The sequence below is a fragment of the Rattus norvegicus genome, chromosome 14 (genome assembly GCF_021556685.1).
Source record: "Rattus norvegicus strain SHRSP/BbbUtx chromosome 14, alternate assembly SHRSP_T2T, whole genome shotgun sequence".
Classification (NCBI taxonomy): Eukaryota; Metazoa; Chordata; class Mammalia; order Rodentia; family Muridae; genus Rattus; species Rattus norvegicus.
Genome location: NC_141547.1, coordinates 32,310,060 through 32,330,000, shown reverse-complemented (window position 1 = coordinate 32,330,000; position 19,941 = coordinate 32,310,060). Strand labels below are relative to the sequence as shown.

At 38.8% G+C, this 19,941-nt stretch overlaps 1 protein-coding gene and 1 long non-coding RNA gene across 38 annotated transcripts in view; one reads left to right on the top strand and one right to left on the bottom strand.

Moving 5' to 3' along the window:
• LOC108352740 (uncharacterized) overlaps positions 1-12,372 on the top strand; it is a 30,099-nt gene extending 17,727 nt beyond the window's left edge. The window contains exons 4-7 of one of the 2 annotated variants that reach the window (XR_015637392.1): positions 821-1,094; positions 4,207-4,248; positions 11,077-11,148; positions 11,845-12,372. This is a non-coding gene — a long non-coding RNA (uncharacterized LOC108352740). Of the gene's footprint in view, positions 1-820; positions 1,321-4,206; positions 4,249-11,076; positions 11,149-11,844 lie in introns of those variants that run through there. The other variant, XR_015637391.1, reaches the window with a different exon arrangement.
• Positions 1-19,941, bottom strand: part of Clock (clock circadian regulator) — an 83,937-nt gene that overhangs the window by 34,645 nt on the left and 29,351 nt on the right. For 26 of the 36 annotated variants that reach the window (NM_001389254.1, XM_087584245.1, XM_087584227.1 and 23 more), the window contains 5 exon segments: positions 2,564-2,653; positions 7,631-7,722; positions 10,598-10,746; positions 11,010-11,069; positions 11,442-11,531. In NM_001389254.1, the coding sequence (NP_001376183.1) occupies positions 2,564-2,653; positions 7,631-7,722; positions 10,598-10,746; positions 11,010-11,069; positions 11,442-11,488 (438 nt within the window). In that variant the 5' untranslated portion in view covers positions 11,489-11,531. 36 annotated transcript variants of the gene reach the window in all.

Below are 19,941 nucleotides of genomic sequence, written 5' to 3'. Positions count from 1 at the left end.
AAAGGTTAGCCCTAAGATAATATACACACAAATAACACTAAGGTAATTTAGCAAGTTCTATTTATATATATTTGTATGTGTGTGTGTGTGTGTGTGTGTGTATAACAATAACAATCAAAAAAAAAGGAAGTCATCAATTTGAAATGGAGTAAGCAGGGACATGGGAAGTATTAAAGGAAGAGAAGGGAGGGAGAAATGTGTTTCTATTTTAAATAAAAATTTTTAAAAAATAAAATAATCACGTCCTTCAAAATGGCATACCATTAACACCCAAAACCACAAATACAAATAAATTCCTTTAGAACTGATGACTCATATTTATGCCCAAAGGGGGGTACTTGTTCTTTAAATGTATGTATCTTACTGCTCCGTAATGAATAAACAGGTCCTATCTTTTACACCTTTATCTTCTTCCCTGCCAATCAAGGTACATTAAACTCTGTGCCTTAGATATAATGGGTATAAATAAAGAAAATGATCCAGACCAAGGAGTCATCTGGTAATAGCTTAAGGGGTAGCATACCGAAATCACATTTGTATTTTAATGAGGAATTCTTCTGGAAAGGTAAAAAGCCACTAATGCTAAAAAGAATGATGGACATTTTTAGCATTTCAATAACGAGATGCTAGAAATTCATCTTTTACTGGCAAAGTATTTTAGCATAGATCAGAATGTATAACACAATCTTGATAAAAAAATAAATCTGAAATAAGAACTAAAATGTCAACTGAGAACTAGTTTTCTCTTTCTTTTTAACCACCATTTTCTAGTTTTATTTTTTCACACAATGATTCCATTTCTCTAACCTTACTCTTCTAGCTACACACAGGCATTAGCTGCCTCCTCCTCACAGATCAGACCATGAATGCAGGAAGCGCCAAGACTGCAATCCCAAGCAGCGCTTACCTCGCCACTGCTTCTCGCAGTGCCAGACTTTCCGTTAACTACCATTCTTCATGTCCTGTTCACTGCACTTCAAGTTGACACATTTGACATAAAAAACTCTGGCATTATGTCCCCTCCATGTACAACTCAAATGGAAGAGAAGAAAACACCGACTCCCTGGATCCTTCACTCCTACGATTATTTTCACGTAAGAGATACCTGGTGCCCTTCTCTGTAAATCTAAACTTGGTTCTAAAGGATAAAAACTTTATGAAAAGCAGGAGGGAATGGGAAAGTGAAGTAGACTGAGGGATTACTACTAACATGGGATACATGTCAGGATGACCATTTCAAAATGTAACTAAACTATCCCACACAGAATAATAATAAAAAAAGAGTACAATGTTTATTGCCTGACCTTTAGTAAAAAGTTTTTCTTGTACTGTATTGCATTTTTAAATGTAGAGTCCATTCTCTATATAATATGGTAATGAGTAGCAGAGAAATCAGAGGGAAGGGAATGCTGTTTTTTATGTGCTTTTTAAAAATATTCTTAAAAAGAAATATTTACTGATTGGCTTACTTTGTACTGTTGTAAATTTTCAAACAAAGAACATTTCAGGAGTAATTTTAAAATATTAGAATTTTTATATCAGAAGCCCATCTTAGATAAATACATCTTATATAAAAGTTTTGAATACATTTCAAAAACCTTTAATTGTAGATAGCATTTAACCTAGAGTTCAATACAGAATGAATGCTCAACAATTATGGGTTGAGTAAAAAAGCAAACACACAATTGAGGTATTTACTATGTCAATCAAAATTTTAGTGTCCTTCTAATTCCTTACTTTCTGAGGAAGCAGAGAAAGCCCTCAATGAGTGAAGCCCAGGACATGTCTGCTCTGACATAGCACCTGCCACAGGGAAGTGGCACATCTGTTACACTCACGGGCTAGGATTAGTAACTTCAGCTTCCTCTTCCTGGATAGTTACAGCCTGAGACTGACCACTCTGCTAAAGGGATCAGCCAGGACCAGCCTCCTGCTGCCTAGTTCTGTACCCAGGGTTCCAAGTTATGAAGGGAGCAGGCGCAGAACCCTAATGATCCCATATTCACTGTACATATTTGTGTGTCTGTCCTTCCTTTAGTCCCCTACTGCTCCTAGTGGGGTTCTAACACATGCTAAGTTATCGCTGAGCTACAGATCTCCACCCCAGGGCACCTTTTGATGTTTTAAACTGGAATGACCGTTAGTACATTGCCAGTTCAGCTCAGGGTGCACATGAGTCCTGCATCGATTACTTTTTAGTCTCTGTAAGTCACTCCTGAGAAAATTACTTATGAGTTCTCCTAAAACAAGAAGTATCTCAGTAGAAATTTGGCTTGGTTCCTTCTTTTTGATTGATTCAATATTTTTATCAGGCTAAAAGGAAAAACTGCAAAACTGACAATGCAGTCCAGAGGGACGAGCAGCAGAGGTCAGATCAGCAGGTGCTATGGAGGAAGCACTTAGAACTGGTTTGAGAGCAGCAACACTAATATACCAGCACACGTGGGATCTGTGTCCCAGCCCTCCAACCGCTGCTCAAGTCTCACCCCCAGGTGTACTCCTAGTGAATTCTAACATGTGATACAGACATTAGATAATAGCGATGGCGCGGTTTCATACTCACTGGTAAATGTTCAAGTAACGAAGTTACCGTCTCAGATACATATATTATACTTCCATCTGTCATGATCGCTAAAAAAAAACCATCAAGAGCCTGAAATTAAACATAATGGTCAGTTAAGGGACAAGAAAAAAGCACTTTCCTAGATAGACACAACAGAAATGACAAAGGACTCACTGGTCAAATGGCAGACATTTTGCTTTCAGTATATTATTTTTTGTGATTCTTTAGATGTGTCTGAGGGAAAAATATCACTCTGGCTATCGACTGGAAGCTCTAGTTTCTAAGGTTCACGTTCTGCCTTTACAGCTGCATATGTATACTGTATGACATGCTCTGCAGTACGGCACAGCACAGCGAGCATCTGAGATGCTCACATCTCATAGAGTACACACCGAGAAAGAACTGTAAGCCTGAGGGATAGGAACAGAATGAAAGGAACAGAGCGAAGAGACAGAGATTGAGGCCCCCAACACTAAGCTGAGGCCGAATCTTATAAAGCCTAATTTCTTGGTAAAGGTATCTTTATTCCATACATAAAAGCAAGCGGTGTGGAGCAGAGCTGGACAAGGAAGAGAGACAGGACAGAGACCAGACAGCACAAAGGACAAGAAAATGAGCAAATCCTGTGATTTTTTTCAAAGAGTAATGTCAACAGGAAGGCAAGTCACTTGCAGTGAACTTAAAACAAATGGATAAGAAGAGGCTATTACAACTCGTTTATAAGCCTGACAGTGAACTAAGGGAGGAAGAACAATTAAAGGACTCGTGTACTAAAGATCATATTGAAAACCATAAAACCAGAGATGTTTACCCTTGTAGGTTAAAGGAGAGAAAGATCCAGAACAGAAGTGAAAAGTAATGTACTTAGCTATGCAGAACTCCTAGAGGCTCACTGCCTTTGGTAAGAACTGCGCATGTCTCTGTCATCCTTGTGAAGGCAGGATACAGAAAGGATGGGAATGGGAGTCAAGGCAACCACTCCAAGCTGCATTTTATTTTTGTTGTTGTGGGGTGGGTATGTGCGCGCGTGCATGTGTACCAGGGTGTCTTGAAACAGCTTCCATACACCGGACGGGCCTTGAACTCTGGTGACCCACTGTGTCCAGCTCCAATTTACTACTATTACAGCTGTCTGTAGTGACAGCAAATGAATGCAGGGACTCAAGAGTCCTGAGTAAGTGCTCCGTCACAAAGCTATATGCCCAGTGTGTAACTGCTGAGTGTAGAATAAAGGTAGTCTTCTTTACCTCTTCCCTACACTACTAGGAGAAAGATGGGTCCCAGAGAAAACTTATTTTGAATAATTGTTTACTTTGCAGAACAACTGAAACAAATCTATTTTTAGATAATCAGGGGTTTGAAATCTATAACTGAAGCCAAGTCCTCCAGTGTTACCCTATTACAGTTTAATCAGTAACTGTTGTCAAGAGTCAAATTGATGCAAAGAAAGAAACTGCTTTCTCATGCGAAAGACCGTCAACTTTGGAAGCAAATGATCTGTCACTGTGATGATGGGACTTGCTGTTAAGACACTGCTAGGATCCACAGGTCATCTATCTCTCTCTCTAAGACAATGAACTGAAAAGAAAACTCTAGTAACTTAGCCCACTTCTATAGGTAAAGTCTGCTCTTTTCCCTTGCAGATTAAAGTTTCAACAGCTTGCCAAATCAGGAAATCTTTTGAGGTAAGGAAGAGATTTCCCTTGAGAAGGATAACTAGAGAAATGTGGCAGAATGTCCCATGACATGACGGACAGCTGCATGCTATCCTGCTATCTCTGTCCTTTTACTGCATCAGTAAAGGGAAGCTGTTCAGTACTTTAAACTTCCTGCCTTCCACCTAGATATATCTTCCTGATAACAGTGATTATTTACTCTGTAGATAATTAGAGTGCTAACTACAAGGAGGGGACATGAGTGCCCTGTGGATCATTAGCAAAGAGGCTGATACAGAGTGTGAGCCCTTGTCTTGTAGACTGGAGGAAAAACTATGGAGCTGCCCAGGGACCAGAAATGTATAACCAGAGAGGCCTTCAACAAAATGATGATTGTCCTGCCATGCCTACTCCCACTCTTCCAGTAAATTATCCTCGGGCAATAGAGGAGGGGGGGGGGAGGGAGAGAGAGGGAGAGAAGACAGATGCATTAGAATGGAGAGAGGCAACACAAGTAAGTGCTGAGAGCTAGGCTCTTGTTAGGACATTAGTTAGGTTTTGTTTTTTTTGGGGGGGGGGGGTAAACAAGCTTCGATTCCTCTGGGCATAGTGAGTAATGAGCACGTTGAGCTGCATGGTCTAAGCCCCTGTACCAACAACACTAACATGTTAAGTAGATGGCCTAAGCCGCTGTACCAACAACACTAACACGTTAAGTAGATGGCCTAAGCTCCTGTAGCAGCAATGCTAACATTAAGATAAAGCCTATGTCTGAAATTCAGCTGAAAATGGGAAGGGTCTGCCTACCCATCTATGGTCAGCATGATTAGCTAAGAGTAATACACTTTCATCATAGTCTTCCAGTCAGTATCTTTGACTTTACCTAAACAAAACCAGACTATTTCATGAACAACTCCAGTTCTATTATGATTAAAATTTTAATACTCAATCAGAAAATGAAGACTTGAAGAATGTAAAATCACATGAGTGTACACATCTGGATTAAGGATATAAGATATATAACTATATACAAATTCTTCATCTTGGCCTATTAGTGTTAAAAAAAATACATCTATTCAATACATACAAAACCTTTCGAATACTTGGGCTACCACCAGGAGGGCTCAATGGGCAAAAGTGCTTGCTGCCCAACCTGAGTTCAGTCTTCAGAGTCACAGGGAACAGAGAGCGAGCCAACTCCCACACTTGGTTCTCCGCCCTCCACCCGTGTGCTGGGGCACGAATAAACTCACACACATACACACACAAACAAATGTAATAAAAAACTAAAAATATCCTATACATAGTAAATGTAAATACAGCATTGTTCAGTTATGTGAAACTAAAATCTGAGGACAATCATGAAAGAATTACCTTACATACTCAAGTTTTTAAATATATTTTCTCTGTTTTTATGTTTTAACATCACCAACATTTTTTGTTTATTTTTCTTTGAAATTTATCTGTGTATGTATGTAGTACACAGAACTTGGCAATTAATATAAAAGCTTCCTATTATGAAGAAAAAACTGAAGTTAACAGTTTTCTATTTAGCCTATTAGTAAATCAGGTGCATTAAGATGAATAAAATATGTATTCTTTAATCTGTAATAAACTTTTCATGCCAATAAAGAAAGGTAAGTGGTTTATAATAAACACATAAATTTTATTGAATGAACTACTGCACTAGGATTATAAAATAGAGATGAATGAATTTCTTTCTTTGCTGTAGAGGCTGGCTATGCATATCCTTTTACAAACACATATTTAAAGAGATACTTGTGTACAGTGTCAACAAACTTCTTTTAAGAGGGAAAAAAGCCCAATCAAATTAAGACTGTTGGTTGAATTGTCAACTGTACCTAACTTAGAGAGCTCATCTCAGAGGCCGTAACAGTGGCTGAGGGCATGGCACCCTTGCAGTGTATCCCAGGAGAGTAGGAGAAGCGCCTTCCACCTATGTGAAATAGGCAAGTTTCCTGACAGCCCTGCTCCTAGACTTCCTTTTCTGGAGCACCTTCTTAAAGCAACCAGTTATGAGAATAACAGGAGAAAAGTAGTTATCCTTCAATTTTAAAGTAGAGGTCTAAACGCTTATGTCATACTTTTACAAATTTTAACCAATAATTTCTAGTGCATCTACAGCTAGACTTCACTAACTGTTACACCCCAGAGTACTCACTGAAACTGTTTTACTTTGCCTCAGACCCTAGTTAATATAAAAAAGCCACTGGGATATAAATACCATATTCACATTCATGATGCAGATACATTTCATCTACTGATTTCTCCATAAGCTACCCAGGCTAGCTCCAACACCCCTAATGCATCCCAGTCATCCCCCTTACCCTCTTGAGGACTGGAGTCAGTGCTTTTATGACTCTTCTTATCACTGTTACCTACAACATAAACCACCTGCTTGCTATTGTACGTTTTCATGACATTTGACACTAAGATCTAATGACAACTAACCTATTCTATCCAGGAAAAGATACAAAAGTAGAAAAGTAAGGCTATTAGGTATGAATATTCCAAAACTTTTGTCTATTGTATACTTGACTGGGAGATGTTACTCCCTATATACAAGCCAAAACTATTCTCGACAATTATTCTGATAAGCAATTCTGTCACAGAGTATCACTCATTTCCTTTTAAAAGTTTCTACTTAGAGAACGGTTACCTTTCAACACGTTTCCATTTGAAAGCTACACCATTCAGTAGCATTTGCGTTCACTTTGGGCAGGTGTCCAGTAGGATGCTGCCAGAGACAAACACTGTCCTGCAGAATTTATGCTGAAGCCTAACTTCCCGTTTTGCTGTATTGGGAGAGGTGGTCAGAAGGTGATTAGGTGATGAAGCCACCAAAGTGAAACTGTGCCTCACAAAAGTGTCCTCGAGAGCTCCTATCGCGTGTCTACCATGCCATGACACTGAAGAAGATCACCTATGAACTAGACTCGAGCTCTCACTACACACCAGCCCACTGGGGCCTCTTCACTGGGCTGTCTGCTTCTAGGACTAGCTCACAGCACTACAACCCATGTTTTTAAGTTGACAGAGCAGCTCAGCTGGAGTAGATAACAACTGATAACAATGTCAGATGTGAGAACATATGCTATGCTTTGTTAGAATGTAGTACATGGTCTCAGATTGAGGGCTCAGTAACTATATGTTTCCAAATTATATGAAACTTTCAAATAATGAAAATAAAAATTTGGTATTACTCTAGGACATGGCATTATCTGCTTACAATACTTGTTCAATACACTGATCAGTTGTTAAATATACACAAACAGAGTTTATTACATTACATTGAATTAAGACTTTCAATATTAGTAATACTGCTAAAACTATACTAAAATTAATTACTGTTAAAATTGAAAAAACTTTCAAAAATTAGATCTGGACATACCTCTAACATTAATTGTGTAAACTCTTCATTACTAAGGAATGTAGGTTTCCAGTCCTGTCGAATTTCACTAGCATCTGACTGTGCAGTGATCTCTGTAAACAGATTGACACATTAGTGGCATGTTCCAATGTGGGAGAGCACAAAACGCTACAACCTGCCTGTTCTTCCTACCCAATGAGAAGAAATAGGCGGGGTTATTGGTTCACTAAGCAGGAGGCCAGGTTCTGAAAATGTGAAATGTTACCTTCTAGGACTTGATCTGGATACTTTAGTAATAATTTCTTCTGGGTTTTTATTGGAGAGAAAAGATAGGAACGGCTTTGATATGCTCTGTGGCTGATAGGCCTAAATTTGCTTCCAGCTTGACAGAATTAGCGAATAAAAACAAGCATATTACAACAAGACTCAAACACTTTGAAGAAACTTTTTGCCATGTATTTTTCTTGCTATTCAACTAGCAACATCTAGAGCAGAGACAAGGAGTCAGCACAAAGGAAAGTTGACAGTGGGGTAAGCAGGTCTGTTCTCAACAAAAAAGGACCTATTTTTGCCAGGCAAAAAGATTCCTCCTAATCTCAGTGCTTTATATTAGCTAATCCAGAACACTAAACTAAAACCTGGGGCAGAAACGTCCCGGTAATAATCACTTGCAGAGTGACTTTGGTCAGTGTCTCCTTTTAAATGGTTGAAAGCATACAGAGCCTCCCAAAGCCTCCGGGTTCCTGGCACATGCATTTTGCCATATTGCTACTGCATTTTGCTACTTCATTTTCCTACAGCAAATAGATTTAATTATAAGAATATTATCGGGGCTGGGGATTTAGCTCAGTGGTAGAGCGCTTACCTAGGAAGCGCAAAGCCCTGGGTTCGGTCCCCAGCTCAAAAAAAAAAAAAAAAAAAAAAAGAATATTATCATAAATAATGAAATCTGAACTATTTGCTTAGCAAATACATTTTCTTTTCTTTTAAAAACAGGGTCTTACTATGTATCTCAGACTGGCTTCAAACTTGTGATCCTCCTGCCTCAGCTTCCAAGTGCTATGATCATAAATGAGTACACAGCACTTTCATATTGTTGTTGCTTTTCTTTTTAAATGTAGACTGTAACAACCAAACTAGAGATCCATGTGACAGCTTGTATGCTACCCTCTTTGTAGTGAAAAGTATGGATTATATTATTTTAATATTTCATTAGCAAATAATTAAATGTATCACATTTACATACCAAATTTGGCTTATTACACGTGACTACACTGAACTACATAGGACAAGTAACTAAAACAATATAGTTACTAATTCTGTGACTAATGTAGTCATGCTCTTCAAATTGCTGTCAACTATACATACAATTACAGACACAAGTCATTAAGCTTTAGTTAGTACAGGGGTATTTTAGATAAACAAATACTTGAATTTAGCACAAATTTCATTTTGTGAGAATTATACATCAAATTTTTGGAACATACCTAATTAATGTCAAAATTAATATTATATTGTCAGATGGAAGAAATGTATGCATTTTACTTTATTTCATTCAACAATCATTTACTGAGCTCCTACAATGGTTAAGGAACTAATTTCATCTGGTGTGCCATGTAAACAAAGGGAGTTCAAGGCAGCAGGAGGATCAATGTTATTAAAGAACCAGCAGTGAGGAATGTGGCATGTGTGATGTGATGCTAGTGTGAGTGAAAACATTCTCAAAGTATTTCCATGTTTGAGCCCTGGGAAGTGAATCAAATGGCACAATAGAAAAAGCCAGTTTAGGAGGAAATGACATGACCAAATGAATACATTTTAGAGGAAATGAGTTTGGAGGCATGGAAAATGGTGTCTAATAAGTTAACTAGGAACACAGAGATGAAACGTTTGCATCTGAAAATAAGATTCACTAGTAGCTGAACACAGATGCTTAGCAGCTCTAATTATACAATGAGGCACCGACAGGAAAGAGGGTTGAGTTAATTAAAAAAACGAGGATAAGCCTTGAGAAACACCCCATTTAGAGAGCAAGAAGGAAAGAGGAGAGAATGCTGGACAGGAAGGGGAAGCAGCAGAGAATTTGGAAGCCATAGGAGAAGAAAGTCAGTAGCAGGCAGATCAAGAGTGCCAATTCCAACTCCTCAGAGAGTAAAGAAGAGAACGCTTGCTGTCCTGGGGATGGGTGGGTAATGTCAGTAATGAAATTAGTGACAAAACTTCACAGCATATTGGTGCCCAAGCCAGTTCCAGTGGATTACAAGGGGTGGCAAGGAAACAACAGAGGCAGCAGTGAGCATCTGCACTCCTAAGAACAGGCTTTTTACCGCAGCTGGAAAGCATACATCCCGCCAGTTTCAGTTTACTATCTCTGCTACCTAAACCCCAAGACATTAACAACTTCTTCTCACGAGTGGTAATTTTCTTTGATTAGCAAATGTTTTGAGGTGTAGTGTTTATTTCCCAGACAGACACTGAAATGATCCTTTAAAATGGTCTAGAGCAACCTGACATGACCCTACTCTCAAATACACCTACAGCCTTCGAGCACAAACATGCTCGGCTACAATCACAGCTCCTTGCTTTTCTGCTTTTGCACAGTACCTCTTTGTGCAAAACATTGTTTTACTTACTTAATCTAAAAAGAAGACTAGGTTTAAAAAATTACATCTGTGTACACCTAAAATATTCTTTCCTTTATGAAGAAAAATCACGACAAGATGTGCTCCCTAGCTTACAGTTTACGAACACTACTCATTTGCATTTTAGTTAAACGCTAGCACATCTATCTCCCCAGGCGTAAGCTGAGAGCCAAGAAGATCATCTTAACTTTCTAAGGACCTAGAAGTAGAACTCACCAAATGGTTGTTGAATGAAAGAAGAAACACACTAGAAATCTTTTTTATTAAACATTATATAACTCATTATGTTTTGTGGGGGGGGGAATCCTGTAAAAACTATACTCATTTTACAAAATCAGTACTTTACCTTTATGTTTGCGTAAAAAATCAATGCTCTTCTGTAGAACAGTAGACTTGTCCATCTTTCTAGCATTACCAGGAAGCATAGACCCCAGTTCCTTAATGAGTACATTGAACTGATCTCTACGTTTCTTTTCTGATTTGTTTCTAGATACTCTATGAAAAAAAAAAGAAATTGAATATGTGGTTTTTAAACAACCTATTTACTTATACAAATAGTTTAATACTGTGTTCAATTTGGACATGACAGAACTTATTTAAACTTACTTTTCAAATGGTCAGGGGATAATTTATAACCTGCATACTGGCAATCTAAGATTTCTACTTTATTAATGTTCTAATACATGTGGGTACTATGTTTTCATAAATATATATAAGCATTACATTTATTTACTATTTTCTATTTCATAGCTAACTACCTTTTTGCTTTGTCCTTGTCATCTTCTTCCACCAATCCATCAAAAATACTACTGTCATCTCTATAAGAGAAAAACACAATGAAAGGCCGTGCAGCGGATCGGGAAGGCACCAGAGCGACAGGCAAGCCCTGTGCCTCAGGTATCAAATAAATATAAGCTCAGGACTGTTAGCTTACTTTCTAACACAGTATGATCACAGTTAATTATATATTTACGTTGTTCATGCATCAATTTTAAAGGCAGTTACATTCAGCTATGTGTATGTATCAGGCCAAATAAGAATTGATTTAGTCTAAATATCTTATTTCAAATTTTTCTTAATTTTTTTACTGAAAATCTACATAAAACCAGTATGAAATTATTTCACTGTATTAAACCACCCACTTGGAATTACATTAATCATTATTCTAATAGTGAATTTTAAAAACATACCTGTCAACAATTGAGCTCATTTTACTACAGCTTACGGTAAACAACATAACACATTATGTTTTCGTCTTGTGGTAGACATTTGTACTTCTCCTTGAGAGAAAGGAAAATAGAAATGGTTATTAATTTTCTACAACACCTCTACAAAGTTATCTTGAGAACACTATTGTTTCTATGCAGACTTCAAATGAAGCTGGTATATTATTTTCAAGCAATTATCTTTGGGGAGTATTTTAGGCTTTTTTCTTCTAAAAGAAATATGGAAAAATTCAAATTCATATATTTCTATAAAGCAGTATAATGTAATTTTTAATCTTCAGTACATGCTTTGACTGTAGGACTATGAACTGACTGCAATAGTATGGTTTAACAAATACTTACTGAGATTCTACTCTCTGCTAACCAGGACATAGGCCTTGTATCTACATGGATGAGAGGCTCAGCTCTATAGGCAGAAATCTGTGCTGACCAAGGAAACGGATATGTAAACAATGAAAACAAAATACACAATGAAGTTATATTGCCCAGTGGTATCGCCCAGATAAGAAGCAACCAAGCTTGTCTGTGAACAATACAAGGGAAGCCTGAGGTAAAGAGTCTTGTCAGGGTCAGGATCCCTGTTCCTGAAAGCATGGTGCAGAGGCAGGAAGCATCCTCTTGGTCAGAGAAGAACTTCTGGTCGAGTCTGAACCCACATTTCCACAAGACCCTCACTGATTTCTATGACTACGCAAGTCTGAGAAGCAATGGCTGAGAGGATTCTAAGAAGCAGAGTGACGGTTTGAAACTGCATAAGCCATGAGATAGGACAAACTGCATTTGAGAAAACCAAGGCATGTTATAGGAGAGGGCAAACCAAGGAGTGCAAAGAGTATAAAATGTCTTATACTGCTTCTACATTTAAGTAATTAAAATGTGCTGCTTTCGAACTGAGTCACAAGACTAAAATTCCTTACAAAGCAGTTTCATCAAGCCATGAGTTAAATATTGAATTGCAGATGACCTTATTTATAAACATCCTAAGTTTTGAGGTAGGAGTTTTATATTATCGTTTCCTTTATTTAGAATTTAGAAAATATTATAATTCAATATTGTGTATATACATAACTCTATTAACTCTATTAAACCAGAGAAGTTTAAAGGAATTTTCACAGGAGATTCTAAAAGACTATCACTAGTTTCATGTGTCCCTTCATAAGAGGAGGAGAAACTAGCCCTTGAAAAGTGATGTAACACTGCCTATGTGCTTAGGCTAACAAAACAGAACTCAGGACTAAGAGTGCTTACAAGACAATGACAGGTCAGTGCTATGACAGACCACTGTGACTCTGAGTGTCTGGATCAGAAGGTGAGCAATGGTAATGGCAGATGCTGGCTCTATACTAAGATGCAAAGGACAGTGAAGGATATAGACAAATAATTCCAAAACTAAGGGGCCGGATCTGTGTCATTTATGTGTCATCAGAATGTCTAATTGTCTCAAAGGAGAAAATAGGACAAACAAGGGGTGGCACGGGGTGAGTGGGTCCTATCTAAGAAGGACACTTCTGACAAGGTATGAATAAAATGGCCTAGAAGACTGACTCACTCTTAGGCTATTCTCTTCTACTGTCAACAGTAACTTTCAGAACATTGTTGCTCGGCTTTTAACTGTACTCACAGCCAATATGCTCAACTCATGCCCACACTTGCTCAACATCTTTCTACTTTTCCAGCCAACTGATACATTTTATTTAAGAGAAAAATAAAGGAAATGAGTAGGATTAATCGTCTCCACAGCAAGCCTTTTGAAGAGTGTCCAACAGAGCGCTGTGATAATAAAGATACACAGAAGACACCTAATAGCCCAGGCTTTCAATCCAAAATGGCCAGCTATGTTCACCTGCTCATCAGGAGGGCTCTGTTCTAGATAGTACACCACGTCCTACACAAGCTCAAGAGAAACTCCAAGTATACAGCCTACTCATATGGAATAAGGTTTATTTATTTTCATGAAGGACTGACATCAACAGATCAGGATGCTAGGCAGTGTGTCTTTAAAGGGATCAACTGCAATTACTTAAGTGCAATTTACCAGATCACCAAAATGCTAAAGGATCAAGTTAAAGCCAGGAATTACATGTTCCTTTGCAAAAGCCCCTTGAACTCCAAGTCACAGATTTAGCAGGTGAGCCTGTATCGCATTACTGTTTCATGATGACAGGGTACTGAGACACAAGTACTGTTGTGTAAACACTACTTTAAAACTGGCTTTAGTTGTGAGCTTACCAGAGAAGGGCAGACAGCACTAAACCAAGGAATCGTATAAGAGGTTAGACGGCAGATGCACAGCAGCTCTTCCTGACTTCATACCCAGCGGTCTAGGGAACTCTGGAGGGTCTCGGAGTGCTGCGGTCCTTCTCGTAAGGAGGACTCTGTTTTAAATGACCTGTGCAGCATTACTAACGGCAGCATTCTGTCTTTCTGAATCCCATTCCCTGTCACCCACCTCAGGCCTTCTTTCCAACTCCTGCCACTGATCAATATATTAACACCATTCATCAATCACTATTCTTAGCTGAAAAAGACCAATAAAATAAAACAAAAACCCCCCTTCTCTTAACCTGCCAACCTTCTTTAGCTACTGTGTGTTTTCCCTCTCCCGAGGAGAACGACAGGGTCCTCACTGCGGGTCTTTCACTTTACAATTCAGCCTCCCACATGGAACCACACGTGAGGCTGACTGTAGGGTGGTCTTGGGAAACTGACCATGAAATCAGAAGCCCTCCACTACCCACCCTCTGTCAGTAGTAAACTGCCACTGTGCACACCTCTGCTACTTCTGACTCTTTTGTTTACAAATACAGTGCCTACATAGATATAATTTACTGATTGCCCCAATGTACTTAAATTAACCTTTTAGGATCTCCAAAGTTTATAGATTTTTTAGGCATCTTGGTAATTCTACTAAGAGGATTTCATTGATTTTGGGGAGCAGGGGGTTTAAATTTCAGTTGATTCGTTTCTTTTTGGTGTTTGCGTCTTTTGCCTGCTCGTATGTATGTGCACCACATGAACAAAGTGCCTCAGAGGCCAAAAAAAGAGCACAAAATCCCTTGGGACTGAAATTACAGGTTACTGTAAGCCCAGTCAATGGTGGGTATTGAAGCTGGATTCTATGGAAGAGTAGCCAATAATATCACTTGCTTCCATGGCTGGTTGTTTATTTATTCATTTTTGGTCAATTAGACAGGAAATACAATTATCTAAGAAGAGGAAACCATAACGGAGAAAATGCCACTATTAGACTGGCCTGTATGTACACTTACATGTGTATTTTCTTAATTAGTGGTTAATGTGGGATGGTCCAGTTGATGCCACCGTTGGGCAGTTGGTCCTAGGATGTGAAGAAAGCACTCTGAGCAAGCCATGGCGAGCAAGCCGGTAGTAAACAGCATTCCTCTATAGCCTCTGCTTCAGTTCCTGCCTCCAGTTCCCACCTTGATTTCCATCTGTGTTAGAGAGTAACTCAAGAGTTCTATGCTGAAAGAAATTCTTTCCTCTTCAAGTTGCTTCTAGCCATGTTTTTAATCGCAGTAGTAGATACCTAAAACAACTACAGAGTAATCTTTCCAACCCTGAGGATTTGGTTTTCTTCTTTTCCTTTCTTACATTATAAGCATATACCTCCTCCCAACTTTCCAATATTGTAATTCTAAAGTTTGCATTTTTCACCTGTAATTGCAATTCAAAGCTAAGTCTCAGACTTCTAGCATACTACATTTGCTCTCCCCTTCTGAGCATTTTCTCTGGACTTAGTAGCTGCGGCAGTTTGACATGTTTGAATACTTGGTCCCAGTGAGTACCACTATTTTGGGAGGATGAAGAGGTACTAGCCTTGGAGGTACCAAAGTTAAATCAGGATCAGACAAACCACTAAACAGTCCCATGACTCCTAAAGAAATAGAAGCAGTCATTACAAGTCTCCCAACCAAAAAAAGCCCAAGACCAGATGGGTTCAGTGCAGAATTCTATTAGACCTTTACAGAAGACCTAATACCAATACTGTCCAAACTATTACACAAAATAGAAACAGAAGGAACACTACCCAATTCCTTCTATGAAACCACAATTACGCTTATACCTAAACCACACAAAGACCCAACAAAGAAAGAAAACGTAAGACCAATTTCCCTTATAGATGGAAAAATACTCAACAAAATTCTCACAAACCGAATCCAAGAACTCATCAAAACAATCATCCATCATGATCAAGTAGGTTTCATCCCAGGGATGCAGGGATGGTTCAATATACAGAAATCCATCAATGTAATCCACTACATAAACAAACTCAAAGAAAAAAAACCATATGATCATTTCGTTAGATGATGAGAAAGCATTTGACAAATTCAACAACCTTCATGATGAAAGTCCTGGAAAGATAAGAAATTCAAGACCCATACCTAAACATAGTAAAAGCCATATACAGCAAACCAGTAGTCAACATCAAACTAAATGGAGAGAAACTTGAAGCAATCCCACTAAAATCAAGGACTAGACAAGGCTGCCCACTCTCTCCCTACTTATTCAATATAGTTCTCGAAGTTCTAGCCAGAGCAATCAGACAACAAAAGGAAGTCCAAAGGGATACAGATTGGAAAGGAAGAAGTCAAAATATCACTATTTGTAGATGATATGATAATATACTTAAGTGACCCCAAAAGTTCCACCAGAGAACTACTAAAGCTGATAAACAACTTCAGCAAAGTGGCTGGATATAAAATTAACTCAAACAAATCAGTAGCCTTCCTCTCCTCAAAGGATAAAGAGGCTGAGATAAATTAGGGAACTGACACCCTTCACAATAGTCACAAATAATATAAAATACCTCTGTGTGACTCTAAACAAGCAAGTGAAATATCTGAAATATCTGTATTACAAGAACTTTAAGTCTCTGAAAAAAGAAATTGAAGAAGATCTCAGAAAATGGAAAGATCTCCCATGCTCATGGGTTCGCAGGATTAATATTGTAAAAATGGTCATCTTTCCAAAAGCAATCTACAGATTCAATGCAATCCCCATTAAAATTCTAACTCATTTCTTCACAGTTAGAAAGAGCAATTTGCAAATTCATCTGGAATAACAAAAAACCCAGGATAGCTAAAACTATCCTCAACAATAAAAGGACTTCAGGGGGAATCACTATCCCTGAACTCAAGAAGTATTACAGAGCAATAGTGATAAAAACTGCATGGTATTGGTACAGAGACAGACAGATAGACCAGTGGAACAGAATTGAAGACCCAGAAGTGAACCCACACACCTATGATCACCTGACCTTTGACAAAGGAGCTAAAACCATCCAGTGGAAAAAAGATAGCATTTTCAGCAAATAGTGCTGGTTCAACTGGAGGTCAGCATGTAGAAGAATGCAAATTGATCCATTCTTATTACCCTGTACAAAGGTCAAGTCCAAGTGGATCAAAGACCTCCACATAAAATCAGATACACTCAAACTAATAGAAGAAAAAGTGGGGAAGAGCCTGGGGAGAATTTCCTGAACAAAACACCAATGGCTCTAAGATCAAGAATCGACAAATGGAACCTCATAAAATTGCAAAGCTTCTGTAAGGCCAAGGACACTGTCATTAGGACAAAACAGCAACCAACAGATTGGGAAAAGATCTTTATCATTCCTACATCTGATAGAGGGCTAATATCCAATATATACAAAGAACTCAAGAAGTTAGACTCCAGAGAGGCAAGTAATCCTATTAAAAAATGGGGCACAGAGCTAAACAAAGAATTCTCAACTGAAGAATATCGAATGGCTGAGAAGCACCTAAAGAAATGTTCAACATCCTTAGTCATCAGGAAAATGCAAATCCAAACAACCCTGAGATTCCACTTCACACCAGTCAAAATGGCTAAATAAAAAACACAGGCAACAACAGATGTTGGCGAGGATGTGGAGAAAGAGGAACACTCCTCCATTGTTGGTGGGATTGCAGACTGGTACAACCATTCTGGAAATCAGTCTGGAGGTTCCTCAGAAAATTAGTCACAGAACTACTTAAGGACTCAGTTATACCTCTCCTGGGCATATACCCAAAATATGCTCCAACATATAAAAAGGACACGTGTTCCACTATGTTCATAGAAGCCTTATTTATAATAGCCAGAAGCTGGAAAGAACCTAGATGTCCCTCAACAGAGGAATGGATACAGAAAATGTGGTACATCTACACAATGGAGTACTACTCAGATATCAAAAACAATGACTTCATGAAATTCATAGACAAATGAATGGACCTAGAATATATTATCCTAAGTGAGGTAATCCAATCACAAAAAAACACACATGGTATGCACTCACTGATAAGCAGATATTGGCCCAAAAGCTCAGATTACCCAAGATACAGTCCACAGACCACATGAAGCTCAAGAACAAGGATGACCAAAGTGTGAATGCTTCAGTCCTTCTCTTAGAAGGGGGAACAAAAATATTCATAGGAGAAAATATGGAGACAAAGTTTGGAGCAGAGACTGAAGGAAAGGCCATCCAGAGCCTGCCCCACCTGGGGATCCAGTCCATATACATACAGCCACCAAACCCAGACAATATTGCTGATGCCAAGCAGTACATGCTGACAGGAGCCTGATATAGCTGTCTCCTGAGAGGCTCTGCCAAAGCATGACAAATTCAGAGGTGAATGCTCACAGACAATCACTGAACGGAGAACGGGGTCCCCACTGGAGGACTTAAAGAAAGGACTGAAGGAGCTGAAGGTACTTGTAACCCCATAAGAACAACAATGCCAACCAACCAGAGCTCCCAGGGACTAAACCACTACCTAAAGAGTACACATGGACAGACCCATGGCTCCAGCTGCGTATGTAGCAGCGAATGGCCTTGTTGGGGTGCCAGAGTGAATAGCCCTTGGTCCTGCCAAGGCTAGAATCCCCAGTATAAAGGAATATCAGGGCTGGGAGGTGGGAAGGAGTGGGTGGTTGGGTGGGGGGATAACATCTGAAATGTAAATTAAAAAAAGAAAGTTAAAGGTATCTTTAAGTATGTCTGCAGCAAATTACTCTGTTTTAGTACCACTATCATTTTGATTTCCAGAAATCAAAGAGTGCTGTCAATTCACGACAACTTCAGAGGCTCTCTGGTCACAAGTAGTTTCTCAGACCTCCTACTTCTAGCATAAGAAACTCACTACATTTCTTTTGCTTTTCAAGGTGCAAAATTTTTGTTGCTATTATTTTTTTCTCCCATTCTCTTGTCCTTGTGAATTAGTATTTGCAAACTTATTTATTTATTTATTTTTATTTAGCTGTGACTGGTTAATCTTGGTCAACTTTACTGGATTAAGAAACATCTAAGACAATGGTTTTTAACCTTCCTAACCCTGTAACGTTTTAATATAGCTTCTCATGTTATGGTGACCCCCACCCATAAAATTATTTTGTTGCTACACCATAAATGTAATTTTGTTACTGTTATCAATCATTATATAAATGTCTGATATGGAGGATGGTCTTAGGTGACTCTGTAAGAGCTTGAGAACATTTATCTAAGCGACTACTGATGCCAGCCTCTGGAAGTATAGGCAGGGCAGAGCCAGAGGCACCTGAATCCTACAGGCTCTGACATGATAAGCAGACTAGTCATTTAACAGACCCATATAAGAAGGTGTTATTGGAAGGCGGTAAAAGGTAAGAGGTGAGGCAAAAGTAGGTCAATGATGGCAAGATACTGGTTGCTGTACCTTGTCCTGGCATCTTCCTGTTTCCTGCTCCCTCCTCTGCTTCATGTTCCTGCTGCCATAATGTTCCATCTCTCAATGAGCCCAGAAACCCAAAAGCAAATAACTATAGTCTATTGAACCACAATCCAAAATAATAATCAAGAGGTCTGTCTTTCAGTAGCTGTGTCAGGCACCATTCACAGAGACGAGGTAGCAGGTCCGCTGGCTACTGTCTGCCGTCTGTCTAGGAGTCCTCACACTCACCACCACTGAAACTGCCAGTTATAACACAAGTACTGCACTGCTACATGCAGGGCTTGCTTCCCTGAGTCTACAGGATCCCGGCGGAGGTGCTGTAAGCGATCACTGCTGTACAGACAATGATTTCTTCCTAAACTTCCAGGACAGAGCCTTTCTAGGTTTTCTATTCAATTTAATGACTGTTGCTTCTCCTATAATAAACTTTAGTCTGTACTAGGGCTGAACACACTTCTTAGATAACTGAATACAAACCTATAAGTACTTTTTTATGCCAAATCTTTATGCCTAATCTATTATCTTAATCAAGATTTCTAATTTCAGAGCCTTAAATACATACTGCCTTTTTTTCTTTCTTTCTTTTTTAGTGACAAGTTATCACATGGCCCAGGCTGTCCTCAAATTTTGGATCCTCTATCTCTGCCTCCCAAAAAGACCTGTGCCACCACACTTTGTATCACAGTGCCTTTCTGACTTATCTATAGCTTGTGTAGATGCCTATGTGCATATAGTGC